This window comes from Lutjanus erythropterus, chromosome 6, assembly GCF_056507025.1.
Source record: "Lutjanus erythropterus isolate fLutEry1 chromosome 6, fLutEry1.hap2, whole genome shotgun sequence".
Classification (NCBI taxonomy): domain Eukaryota; kingdom Metazoa; phylum Chordata; class Actinopteri; order Lutjaniformes; family Lutjanidae; genus Lutjanus; species Lutjanus erythropterus.
Window position 1 is genome coordinate 31,642,428 of NC_139322.1, and position 14,002 is coordinate 31,656,429.

At 38.7% G+C, this 14,002-nt stretch overlaps 1 protein-coding gene across 1 annotated transcript in view; it reads left to right on the plus strand.

Moving 5' to 3' along the window:
- Positions 1-14,002, plus strand: part of gnb1a (guanine nucleotide binding protein (G protein), beta polypeptide 1a) — a 39,827-nt gene that overhangs the window by 15,298 nt on the left and 10,527 nt on the right. Inside the window, exons 2-4 of the mRNA XM_084721635.1 lie at positions 9,716-9,822; positions 11,680-11,718; positions 12,036-12,142. Of these exons, the coding sequence (XP_084577761.1) occupies positions 9,766-9,822; positions 11,680-11,718; positions 12,036-12,142 (203 nt within the window). The 5' untranslated portion in view covers positions 9,716-9,765. The remainder of the gene's footprint in view (positions 1-9,715; positions 9,823-11,679; positions 11,719-12,035; positions 12,143-14,002) is intronic.

Sequence of the window (14,002 nt, forward strand, 5' to 3'; positions counted from 1 at the left end):
GAGATGTGTCAGGCTAGGGTTGGGCTGATGGGAAATGCTGTTGCCTTTTTCATATTTCACCCGCCAGTTTACCCAGAAGTGACTGTTGTTATTTCATTTATTTAATCTTTTGTTTTGTCTTGTTAATGCAACATTGCATTTATTTGTTCAATAAAAACACTTATTCAGCTGGCTGGGTCACTATTTGAAGTTAGTCTCTCTATGAACAGTGATGCATTTGAGCAGATTGATATACTACATTTAGTGGAAAAACCCTCATATAGCCTATAGAAAAATATTTTTAAATTCATCCAATTATATTGTCTAAACTTTTTTATTTTTGTATTCATATTGAAACTCTGGCATTTCCTGACACTATCATTTAATCATGTCACAATGTATTCATTCATACTGATGCTAGCCAGACAGGGAGAGTATGGATTAGCCCTTCTCCTCCACGGTGCCTTCTGTTTGGTAGAGAAACACCATGTCAAAGTGTGTGTGTTGGGGAGAATGACAAAGTGAGTGAGATTGGATGGGGCTTTTAAGAAATGTCCTGGAGCAATCCCCTTCTGTCTTCTCTTACTGCATCATCAGCCCCCTTGTTCCTGCCTTCTTTGTGACCTGGTTGTGTTTCAGCTACATTTACCATGCATCACTTCCCCACAGCACTTAGACGGACCCTCACCCCTCACCCCTCACCCACCACCCAGACAAAAAAAAAAAAAAAAAAAAGACAAGCACTTACAGTATCATTTCGCCTCTGATGTGCACTTGTTAAAAAAAATCCCTAAACAGGGAAAATAATACTAACATAAGCTAATAGTTCTATCACGGATTTTCTGATCATATTTATTATCTCAGACTGTGATCAGAGTTCTTTCATATTAAATTACTAGCAATTCCAAATATGAACTAATTAATGTACTTTTCTACATCACACAGCTTCAGGGTGCACATTTATCCTAAAGTAGGGCTACAGAAAGTTAGTAAAGCGAGGTGATGTGGCACTAAGGTTTACACACAATCGCTTAATTTCCAGCATAATGCTGGGAATGGATCAGGCATTATTAAACCAACACAAATTTATCAGAGGAGCTCTGGATCAGGTCACTGTTATGAAATGCTAGCAGCTTATTTGACATTACTTTGACTGATCATAATGTTTCCTGTTTGGCAGTTAGGGTTAGTCAGTGGTTAAGCTGTCATTACTGGTTAGACTGGAGGTTCTGAAAACAACATATGCCTGAGTCAAAGTGAGAGAACACAGGGATAGGAGAATGCTTTTAATATTGCAAAGGGTTTTCTTACACAGGATGGGTGGATGGAGAGAAGAAGAAGAAATGAGGTGGCTTCTCTCCAGACAGAGTGCTTCTAAAAGCCATTCCAGTTGGATCAAGACCTGAAAGTGCAGCCCCATAGTAAGCCAGGAATAGGGGTTTTAGAGCCATCTCTGATTTCACCATTCTGGCTTTGACCTAAGTACAATGTGTGTGAGCATTTCAATCGAAATGTATGTTTGAAAACTTTTTCATAGCTTGTGTAAGTCAGAATATGATCTGTTAACCTTGTTTGCTTTTGAGATTCCTGTGCACGTTCACATCATGGAAGCTGATGGATGAGATTTGTTTTACTTTCAGATTTGTATTGTGCTGTAACTACAACCGTACACTTTCACACCACCTGCATTTTCAAACCACGTGTGATGTTAAAATGAAACCAGGCACATATATGGTGAGCAGATCACTGGCAAGAAGTTATCGGTGTGAAGTTGCATTTTGATCTTGCATTGCAAACACCTAATTTTCCTATAGTCTCACAAAAAATCAATACTGAAACAAATTAACACTGAAAAAATATTGTTAAAGAATTACAAGTCTCAAGCAGTAGGCTCTGGAGTTAACACAGATGGGGCAAACGGGTGGGTGTTGGGTGAAACGGTTGGTGGGTGTGGTTCAGTAGAAAGAAAATGGTTCACAACAAGGTCTGTCAATTATCTTGAGGAACCAGGTCATGATTTCTGGAAAGAGACTTTACTGTTAAGGGATTCAAATGTTTTGGGGTTTTTGTGCCACTTCGAGCACCACAAGCTGAGTGACAACTAGTCCCGTTATAGTCAAGAGAAGGCAGACATTTTATGGCTAATATCTACAAAACTCAACTCACACCACACCCGCATCAATCGATTAATAGTACTACATGCCAAGAAAACATACGCATTTTTAATTTTGGGGTGAGGTGTCTCTTTTTAATTTAAGTATTTGGCTCCAAAAAATTTAGCTTTATTTACATGGTCTCCTCCCTAGTATAACCTTGGCCAAAATGTTACACTGTATTCACCCAGAAACCCAAATTCCAAAGCAAGTGATGAATGTCTCAGTTAAAATTTATGTTGATTGTGTTGGTCAGGTTAAGTCACCACCAATAAACAACATTTACAAGAATTGAGTATATATCAAGAGTGAATTCAGAACTACTCTCTTATGACTTTTATACTATGCCTTGAACATACATTAACAACCATGTACAAAACATAGAAATTAAATGTCATATGCCTCATGTGTCAGGTTAATTGTGGTTACTGCTGTATGTTAGTTCCTTCTTTGTATCAGGAATGTACTCCCAGTAGCTCAACAGAGTGACTTGTCTCATGACATCTCTACTCATTGTACTCAGCATTTTACATTCAGTCAGTCTTGATTATTTGTTTACCAGCATGGGCTAGGCCTAATCTTAGTTAGACTGACCTAATTTTGTATGAAGTGCTAGCCTGTCCCCTGCTGTTGCAGCACCACACACAGCGCCTCCTGCTGATCCACCACCGTCCCCTCTGATTTTATCCCTACATTTGTCTGTTAGCATAAGCCCGCCTGTCAGGATGTCCTGTGTGACCTGTTATTGTAATGCAGCTGATTGCACAGCCTGGTTCAAAGCTGGGATGGACACTGGCAAGTGCAATGGTAGTAGCAGAAACCACACAGCAAGTGTATTTGTAAAGTGTGTGCACTGTCGCCACATCCGCTCAATGTTTTGACAAAGGGAAGAGAGAGAGACGAGCACAGCAAGGGAAACACCCTTAAAAAGGAAACGCCTGCTTACAGAGGCTGCGCGCTCATATTAAGGTGGAAGCAGCATGCTGACACAGATGATCAGTTGCCGAGGCACTGTCACAGGCAGTTACTCACTGATTTGCAGCGAAAACTGGTCCCTTCCATATACCTTATACTGTAGGTTACAAGGAGCAGTGACTCAACCACAACCTAAATGGCACTCTCATGCTCTACAATGTAAGATCCCGCAGAGAAGCGAGTTAGCAGGAACAATCAGACAGGGGAGATGGGATGCATCCCTCATGAAGACAAGGGGTGGGGCAGCTGGTATCCAAGCAGGAGGGCGTAAATTATTAAACCCACCATCTCTACCCCACCTTTCGTACACCACCTTGTGTTTAATATATGGCTGTATGTCTTAGTCTTCAGTTAGGCATTATGAAAAAAAAAACAATAATATAATGCCAATGGTTGATACTGAAAATATTGCAGTGGCTGATATAACACGGCTCAAACACCCAGTGTTTTTTCTGTTCTACTGTTTACTTTCTGTGGTAACATAAAGGATGTGAAGAATCTTAATGCAATTTTTGGAAAATGTTAATTGTCTTTATTTTTCAGTGTCCCTAGCCCAAAATAATGTCCTCAATTGTCTTGTTTTGCCCACAACCCAAAGATATTCAGTTTACTGTCATAGAAGGCTAAAGAAACAAAACATTCACATTTGAAACTAGAATTAGAAATTTTACACTAAAAAGAAATATTCAAACCAATAATAGATAAAATGTTTCTGCAGTCCACTGAAGACCAATTTTTAGCTTTGCATAAAGACTTAACAGAGGAAAAAGATGCATTCTCCAGATATGGTCTGCTTAGCCTGTAATGGGAACAGGTATGAATACTTAGTACCTTTTTAAGATATTGACTGAAATAACCCATTACCAAGTTGTATTGAAATTTCTCCAGTAGTGCTGCCACTGATAAAAGATTTTCCTATTAGACTAGTAGTTGCCAGTTTAAGCCAGTAGTTGTCAAGTCATCACATGTTTATGACGTTAATGTATTTATTTAAATATATATTTTTGGGGCACAAAGCTTGCCCCTGTTAAATGCTAATGTCTGAAAGTATAATCACTCTGAATGTGTTGCAACAACCAGCAAGGAGACTGAACATTTTGTCAGTTTATTTATTTACACAGTATAACCTTTTTGTTTAAAACACAGGAATAAATAACTTCCAACTTGACAAAAAAACACACATTCGTGGACTTATCAAGCCTATGGACAATGATACTATATTCTTTGTCAGCCAGCCTCCATTGGTCTTTGAGGCTGTATCCTGTAGAACAGCCAACTGAGCTAACTTGCTAATGGCAGCTACCGTACAGTTAGCAGCGGTGCACCTGAAAAATTGGTCCATGTTGCAACAGTACCCCAGGCCTAACAGCAAGGCACGAACTCCCAAATGGCATTTGAGGTAGTTTGTTTTTTTTCTTTTTCCTTCCTCCCAAGGAATAACGAATAAATGAAAACATGGTCAACTAAGCTTTTTGGCATCGATAAACGGTTATGTCGATTATTAGGGGGCAGCGCTATTCTCAAGTCATACGATACCTGCATTTGAACATTTTTGTACCCAGATCTAGAAAAAAAAAAACATTTGTATTGTTTTGCTTGCAGCCAATCACACAGGAGTTATTTGATTTAATGTGATATGCAATTGACCACTTACTGCAGCAGCTACAACCCACACAGTCTGTGTCTGTGGTGTGGTGAAGTTGAGCATGGCATATTTGACAAAGCTGGCAGTTAAGCCTGCAAGATGCCACAAAAACATTTAAAAGTATGGATATACTACATGCCTGTGGCATCTGAACATAAATGCATAAAATGCAGAAGGATTATTTCAGGAATGCTTCTGTTCACATAATGGGGTTTCAAATGAAGTAGGAAAAAAAGATATCAAATGAAGTACTCTATTGGTATCCTTTAAGGCTACTGGTATTGATATTGTAATTTTTTGAATGATACATAGCCCTAGTCTGGACAGCGTTTATAGAGGAGACAGATGATAATCAGGACTAATATTGTAGTGTAAGTGGTGTTGAAAAATCCCTGCCTGTGAGTCTGATCTTAAAATACAGTATGGCAACTTATAATTGGACAAAGAAAATTTTACTCCAAGGAGAAAATGCTAGTGAAATCCCCATCGCTGACAAATGGTGTTCATCTAGCACATCACATAAATGATCATTAAATTAATTCCACAGTAGTGAGGCACTTGTTATTTTGTCCATTGTGCATACATAATGAGAATGACAAGCATGTAGTGGCAGCACTACAAGTTTTAAATGTTACATTTTCATCATAAAATGAACATTATACATTTCACAAAGATGGCTGTTAATTGCACGCTTATTGTACTGCACTGCATTGTGTTGTTTAGCTTTTTCTGTGCTGACCCCCTGTACAATATGTACAAGACTTTTTTCTGTCTGCACATTTGCACAGTGCATTTGGCTGAAAACCAGATGAGGAGCTATATTTTGGGAAGGCCAAGAAAACCAGGGTGAAGTAAGCGCAGGCCTTCTCTGCTCAGTCTTTAATGCTGGGAAGCTTACCAAGCTTTGCTCCCCTTCACCAAGGGGTTAATTAGCAGCTCCCCTCCCAATTGTCCTCTGCTTGTTCATTCTCATTAGTTTAATCTGGCTCTGTCCTCCAGCTTGCCTCTCTTGCCTCTATCCTCTTGTGCACCAGAACATCTCACTGCCTGCCCTACTCCTTATGTCATCAGGGTGGAGCCTTTCGGCTACCCCAAAAATCTGCCACCAAACTCCACCAGACCGTCCTGTGATTTATATCCCTTCACACCTGCCGCCCTACTGTGTTTATTAAGTCTTCATTTGTTTTATTGTTTTTGGTAAGTTGTGTTCAAGTCTTTGAATTAAATATATATGATGAAATTGTCCTCAGTCTGGTTATCAGATGTCCATTATTGATTTAAATTAACTCAGTAGTGTGTGCCATGTGCCATATCTCATCGCACAACATATACTATTTTCTATATCATTCTATAAATACACTATCATCTATGTACTGTCTTCAAATAAGTTTTCTTGAACACTTTTGTGGTCTCAGAACAAGATATATCACTATCGATAGGGTAATATGACACTATATTTCATCTTAGATTTAGGATTCAGCCTGACTGATACTGGATTTTTATGGCGGTGATAATAGGTATTGAAAAAATTCCAATATACTATATTCAGTTCATTTTTAAGCCATTTTGCTGAGCCCTATTCAGAAATATGATAAAAATCTATTCAAACATTCACAACGTTTTTCTATCTTTAAGTAAATTAGATTTTAACTAGATTTTTAAATTATTACAAGTTATTTAAATGGTTAAATATCCTCAAAATCCATTCCTTTTTTTTGATCAGTCCTCTCTTTAAAATACATTTTATCTAGAGAGGAAGTCCTCTCTCAATTTTTTATCCGCAGAAATGCTTTCTGATTAAGAAGCTCATCTGGCCCACTTATGAATGTGTATGGTGTGAAAATGAATGATGCATGTATGATCATTGCCATATGGGAAGGAGAAATACCAATGAAGTGTGTTTGTGTGTGTGGAGTCAAATTACACTTCCTCTCTCCTTGTCACTGTGTTGTGCTCGAGATGTCGGAGCTGATAGGAGTGGCTGGAAAATGTGAAGTCTGCTTCCCTCCTCCTCTTTCTCCTCCTCCTCCCCCACCACCTCGCTAAAAATAGCTGGCAGAAAGAGAAGGCAGTGAAGTCGAGGCTCTATCTGTTGGGCTGCCAGTGGTTTCAACACTCCCACCACCAGCACAAGAGGAAAAAGAGTCTTCTGAATCACACCTCTAATACTAATACTAATTGCCAGTGAAGAGTACTGCCTTATTTTATGTGTTTGTCAGAGGTAAATCTTTTATATTTAATCAATTTAAAATTAATCTCATCTTGGAATTTAACATTTTTAGAAGTGATGTTATTTTTGAGCACAGAGACCAGTGAGTGAAACATTAAATTTCTAATTCATTCATACAAACCAATCTGAAATTGACACAATTTTAAGACCTTTTTTGTTTTGTTTTAGAAGAGCAAACCATGGAATGTTCTTGACAGGCTGCATCGATCACCTGACCTCAGCCAAACTGAGCATGTGTTTCACTTGTTTAAGGCCAAAGTTAAGACAAAAAAACCCCCCGAAAACAAGAAAGAAGTTAAGATGGCTGCAGCACAGGCCTGGCAGAGCAGGACCTGGAAAGATAGCAAGCCTTTGCACAAGTAAATGAATTGTAGACTTGCAAGTTTTTGATTGCAGAGGTTTTGAAACCAAATGCATGTGATAAAATGGTTGGAGGCCATAACAATATAGATCACATTCTAGTCTTGTTATCATTTCTGCCGCTGCAAGTTGACTTTATACTGGCTTTTTTTTTTTTTTTTGCTCCACTTTTTTCATGCTCCCCTTTTACTCTTTTGGCATATATTTACCTGTGACTAATGACTACAGAAATAAATACCTAGTAAATGATGTGATATTATTTTGCAATATGATATTTCTAGATGAATTGATCAAGATTGTCCAAACACGTCATTTGCCTCATTGTCATTTAAAACCAGGACAACTAGTGCTTGCTTACAGACAGAATAGATGATGTTCACATGTTGTAGCAGCCACAAGGCTCATGGGACCAGTCAGCAACCTTTAGCACTGCAGACTCCACCCCCATAGTTCCTGGGCCATGGGAAAGCACTACCTCAGGAGCAAGAACGTTTTTAGGAGCATGGTCTGTGGCCCTTTGCATTGTTCCTCTGCAGAATGACAGCCCTAAGGCAAAAACATGGAATCAGACAAGGATACAGAACATAGGAAGTTTTGTAGATTGTAGTACAATACTTCAGTGGCAGGGTAGCTGAAAGGTTTATAATAATTTGGACAAAATTGTCAACAGAAGTGTGATTGTTTAGTCATTTATACATTGCAATGTATGAATCTCCCTAACCTAGACTTCACCAACTCGTGGAACATCTCCTTGGCCTAATATGCCTTTTTTTTATCAGATGTTCAGGTTTTACAGTTTCATGTGTTTCCAGTTTCTAAAACCTTTTGACCCATTGTTGTAAAGGCCACCAGTTGGTTACATTACCTCTTACATAGAGGGCTATTACAAAGAAGACAAGAATTAGCCAATGATATTACCATGAGGCGTTTTTATCACCAAGATTAGGGGGTTAAGACGCCTTGCTTAGATGCAGACCCATTTAGCAGCACTGGCCAATCAGGTGACAGGTAGCTACTGAGATGTCAGATGCTTGAAGGATAAAGTGTTCATTCAGAACGTCTCAACACTCCCCAGGACATAGGACCTATATCGAAACTCAGAGAAACAGGGAGGTAAGGTGTTTTCACAGTACAAATGGTACTGTAGGTTACTTGTGTTTGACAGATGGGCAGTAATGTTATTTACTGTATTTCCTATAAGGATATGTAGTTTTATAAATTTGTCAGGGTAATTGGTCCTTGGTATGGGGGAGAAGAGAGAGCATTGGAGGATGACTTCAATCATTTATGTCAGGGGATGTGATCACTGAAATTATCAAATATACTGGATCTAACTGTTTCAATGGGTGGCTGCTTTGGAAACTTTTGTCCGCTGACTAGATGTGACTTATACAGGCACTTCAACTAGTAATGATTGTACCACTAATAATCTGCCTTCCATCAGTGGCCAACATGCCCTACACACCTGTAGTTCATAATTTGTAGTATTTTTCTTTTTCGTAGAAATTGTTTTCTTTCTATGGAGAGTGAAAGTGTCAGTGCTAAGAGCGTCAACCAGAGGATTGGGGTCAGCGGGATAGCCACTGCTTTTAGGATCATCAGCAGGTTTTGTCTTAACCGGATTTGGCTGGAGGAGCTGAATCAACTGTGTCCCAGGATTACAGGGATGACATTGGAGGAGAGTTTAGAGTCCAGAGGCCAGAGCATTGACAACTTCGCCAAACCTTGCCCATCATCTTGGGGTTCCAGTAGTGCAACAAAGCCCAAGCTGGTCTGCTGGTCTGCTTTCCTGATATCTGGACTCTTAATCCTTGCTTTGTTTTGACAGTCCAGTAGAGGGTACGTCTGTGGTCAAATGGATTTTTTTTTTTTTTTACTTTTTTTTTTTTGACTTGACTTGACTTGACTGTTGAGGAATGGTTATTAGCTGCTCCATGTGGCCAAATATTTGCCCAAGTGTTTACTATTATTTGGGAGGGAAGACTGAACAACTTCAACATCATCCTAAAAATTAGCTTAAGCCTAAAGTAGCTGCCGAGTGCATGTTGCTAGGTAACTGTTTCAAGCTGAAAGATTTGGGCTGTTGTGATTCCCTGCGACTTTGTCTGGGCCTTACAGATTGAATTTAGAGATACTGGGGTCCTCGGGTTTGTTTTGATAAAGTAACATTTCCATAAATTCATTATAAAAAAAAAAAAACAAAGCACATAACGTCTTTACACTTTGCCCATGGTCTTACATATAATTTGGTGCACTAGCATTCAAAGTATAAATGTACAATTACTTAATTGTACATTTTGTGGGTTAACTACCAACATGAAATGAGCAGTATGTGGTGTATATGTTGAGCCTCTCATTTCTTGTCTCCTCCAGATCAGCAAGAGTCTAGGCGGCGGAGCGAAGCACACCATTAGCAGAGGAAAATGAGTGAACTGGATCAGCTACGCCAGGAGGCTGAGCAGCTCAAGAACCAGATCAGAGTAAGTCCTTCATTGTCCTCTGGTCGGCCTGTTTTTAGTTTTCCTTTAATATACAAATCTAGGTTGAAATTTTGTCCATCAAGTTTTGTGTTCTGAAGACTGATATGTCAAATTGTTGTTGATGAAAGCAAACTTTTCACCGAGAAGCTTACAATTTATGCTTCTATGTTAATGCTGACATTAGGGCTCAGGCTGTTTGCCTGGGGCAAGTAACATGCCATGCCAGGCTAGTATATCTAACAACTCACTCGCCCAGCCAGGCAAGTGGTAAAAATGAATTAAACTATTTTGGTTATTGATTAAGCATTTAAGTAATATTTAATGCAAAGGCAGAAAATGCTGTTTTCAGCCTCACAGATATGGAGAGTTTCTGTTTTTGTCCATTTATTATCATAACAATCTCAATATCTCTGACCTTTAAAGACATCATCATGGACTTAAAAAGCTGTGAAGGACATTTTTCACCTTTTCTGACATTTTATAGACATTGCAGCCCTAGATTAACCCTGACCATTACCTTTAGTCATTGTTGTTATTTGAGCTTGCTAATGAATAAAACAGTTGATACAGAAACGTAACAATTGGCTTCTGGAAAGTACATTTCTGACCCACTTGCCCAACTGGGCAAGTGAGGGGAAAAGAACATTTATGTTGAACCCTGTAAAGATATAGCACAAATTAAGCTATTGTTTCAGAGTTAGCCTGATGGGTCAGTGTGTGTCTTGGCTAAGTATAGGTTACATTTCTGTTGGCTCAAATTATAAAATTCACTGAAACCATTGTCTACGATGCAGCATGCTCGATCACCAAAGACAATGGGTAGGGCACAGCCCAAAGCACCAGCCAAATCTTGGTAAAATAATGGAAGTGGCTCATACATTTTCTTCTCTCACCAGCTGGAAATCAGTGGGTATCTATTGAGTGCCTGATAAAATTTGAACATTCACTAACCATTTGACTGGTGTACAGAAAAGTTTATTTTGCACCCTGAAAGTACGATGACAATATTTGTCATGAGCTGCTATACTAGATATCACACATTGTGACAGTAAGTTAAACTTGCTGCTAAGTTGCTAAGCATAATTGTTAGCATTGTTGTTGTACCTTAATTCTTAACATGCAGTATTTGTCCCTTTTCTTACTTGGCTCCATGAATGCATAGTGACATTTACTTTAGTATTCAGAAAGATTACTACCATTGCCACAAGGAAGTTAAACCTACTACAAAGAGTTTTTACCTTGTTTAAAACCGTCTCATTTTATCACTGATGCCTGTACATGACCTGCATAAGTTAATGAGACCATCAGCGAGATGATTGGCTATTTCTTGTTATAGTAGTAATATTAATAATTTATAGTCATTCTTAATACTTGCCATTGGGTTGGAGTCTCTTCAAAATCAGATGAAACAACCCTGTTTACATTTTCAGAGACAAAGTTACATTGAATAGTATGCTAACCAGTTAAAGGATTATGGTGGAAATACTACAGTTCTTGTCCACAGGGGCCTCCAAAATCAAGCCCCAGATATAAAAGACCATGTCACTGGGGTCATCTTGTAAATATAGTGCAAACTTCAATAGCTCTTGAACTACAATGTGGTGGTAGTTTGTGACCGAGACATGCTATATATGGGTCTGAGTATTTTTTAAGATATATAAGTAATACAATATGAATTTTATTACCATTATCAGATCTACACTTTTCCTGTACAGTCTGTGCCATAAACACAATTTGGTTTATTGATTGAGACTCAGAAAGTATAACTCATATACAGTCCTGTTGATTCACTGATGTTAAGCTAATAGTGAAGAGTTTGTGGGCTGAAACAGATTTGACTGTGTTGTTGTATTTCAGGATGCCAGGAAAGCGTGTGCGGATGCTACCCTGTCTCAGGTAAGGAATATGTTCATATCATGATCTTCACTCACCATTATTTATTATTGAACTGATAATATACAGTATGCTATTAAATATAATAATAAATATAATGAGGTTCATTTGATGGGTGGTTTGGTGGGTGGTGTTTACAGTGGGAGCATGATTTGAAGACTGCATTCTTTTTATGTTTTTGTTAGTCATATCTTTAATTTTGTCCTAGAAATAGAATTGCCGCCTCACTATGCTACACTGCTTGAAGTCTGAGTGCAAACAGCAGAATGAATATATAGCAGCATTGAAGTGACATTTTCTCACATCTTGATCTCATTTAGATCACAGCTAACATCGACCCTGTTGGACGAATTCAGATGCGCACTAGACGGACACTGAGGGGGCATCTGGCTAAAATCTATGCCATGCACTGGGGCACCGACTCGAGGTAATTTCATTCAACTCCATTTTGTCCATTAACTAAATATTTCATTCCATCAGCCCAGCCCCCTTCACTTATATGCAGGAAATGGATATAAAAGCAAGCTTGAGTGTCTTTGTGCTAGTTACTTCTCCTAAGGGTCCTTGTCAAATCATGACCTTCCACAATAGCTCAATCACGTCCAAAAGCTGATTTTTTTTTTTTTTTTTTTTAAATCTGTCCAAAGCAATATATCAGATAATCGTATACTCAGTGTTCTAACAACTCAGCTCAACAGTAGCACACAAGCCAAATGCACAATAGGTAATGCGTTAGTGTTGAAGGCACATTCAGCATGCATCAGCCACTCTATCTTAGAGTGTGTCTACTGTGTTGTGTGTATGTGTGTGCTGTGTTTGTGTGCATTGGGGGTGGGGTATGTGGGTAGGGAAAATACTCAAAATGGAGTCAGCCTTTGTTGGAGAGCTCTGCGTTGAGGCTCGATAGCCGAAGCAGATGAAGCAACACTCCTCATTTCACATAAAGCCTTTCCCCTGGAGTTGTATACACCTCTCACCTCAGCAACCAGCAAGTTAATCACTGTGGTGCTGGTGTGCGTCAGTCCACAGAGAGGCTACTGCAAACTGCTATGTCACTTCATCATCCTCCCAGTCATATACCCAAGAAAAAGTCTAGCACTGTGTTTACCCACTGTCAGCTCTTCCTGTTTGTTTGTTTCATCTGTTAATTTTTCACCTCAGAGGAGTTGGGGTATTTATTAGACTACCTGCTGAGATTCAGCCACCCAGAAAGAAGGTCACATGAAGATGTTTTGACCCAGAGCCGAGGCTAAGTCTGGTATTTTTAGCCCTTTGGCGACATGACTTGAAAACAGCCAGGGATGGGTTACTTTTCTGTTGGAGAACGATACCTATCAGTTAGTTACAATTGGTGCCCATCATTAACCAGTAATTAAATGTTCAGGTTGCTATACTCTGTGGAACCAACAGCCATACAAATGTTTATCATGTAAAACGTAAAATGACCAGAAGACGCAAAATTTTATAGTTGCAGTACAATACTTAAATGTGACAAATCTAACATGGCCACAAAACGTTTTTCTGATAGAAAAAAAAATAAATAAAATTCTTCATAATAATACTTTTTTAAATGACATTAACAGATGGGGGCTTGAATGTAGAACTAGATTACCTTCATCCTCATGAAATTATAGCTCATGTCCCACATAAAAAGATTTTTTTATAACCACAGTTGAACAGTTGTTTGGTTTTTGTCATTTTTATTTTTTATCGCTCTACTAACACAAGACTACTCTTGTTATACTTGCCTTGTTTTTTTGTTTTTTTCTAAAAAGTCATGTTGATTTCACTAAGATCAAAATGTTGCGGGCGATGTCAGATGGGCATCAGTGAAAAGATGTTATGCACTATTTTTATTAGACTATTAATTGTTTCTCACATAAGCTCTTAGTCCTGGGTACCTGAGTGCATTCTGTTTAGCATGGAATCCATTTATGTCAGCTGAAATTCGTATGTAGAATGGCAGGAAAGGGGAAGTGACTGAATTTCAAGTCTCTTAAGCTGAATAAGTCTCCTCCGTGTGTTTGACTGTATCACAGTTATTCAAACAGACCTGATGAAGGATGAGCAAACGGTGAATTTGTGTTTGCACAGAATCAGGTTTTTGTTCGTCGTTAAAAAGTGATTATGGGGGGGAAAAGAGTAATAAATATAATGAACATGGTTTGATTTGTTAATCATAAAAAACATTGGGTGTCTGTTCCCAATCCTGTTGATGTCAGAGCTCTGTTCTGAATAGAAACTGAACACCTCAAAGCATTGCATCATCACCTCCCAGCTGACACAT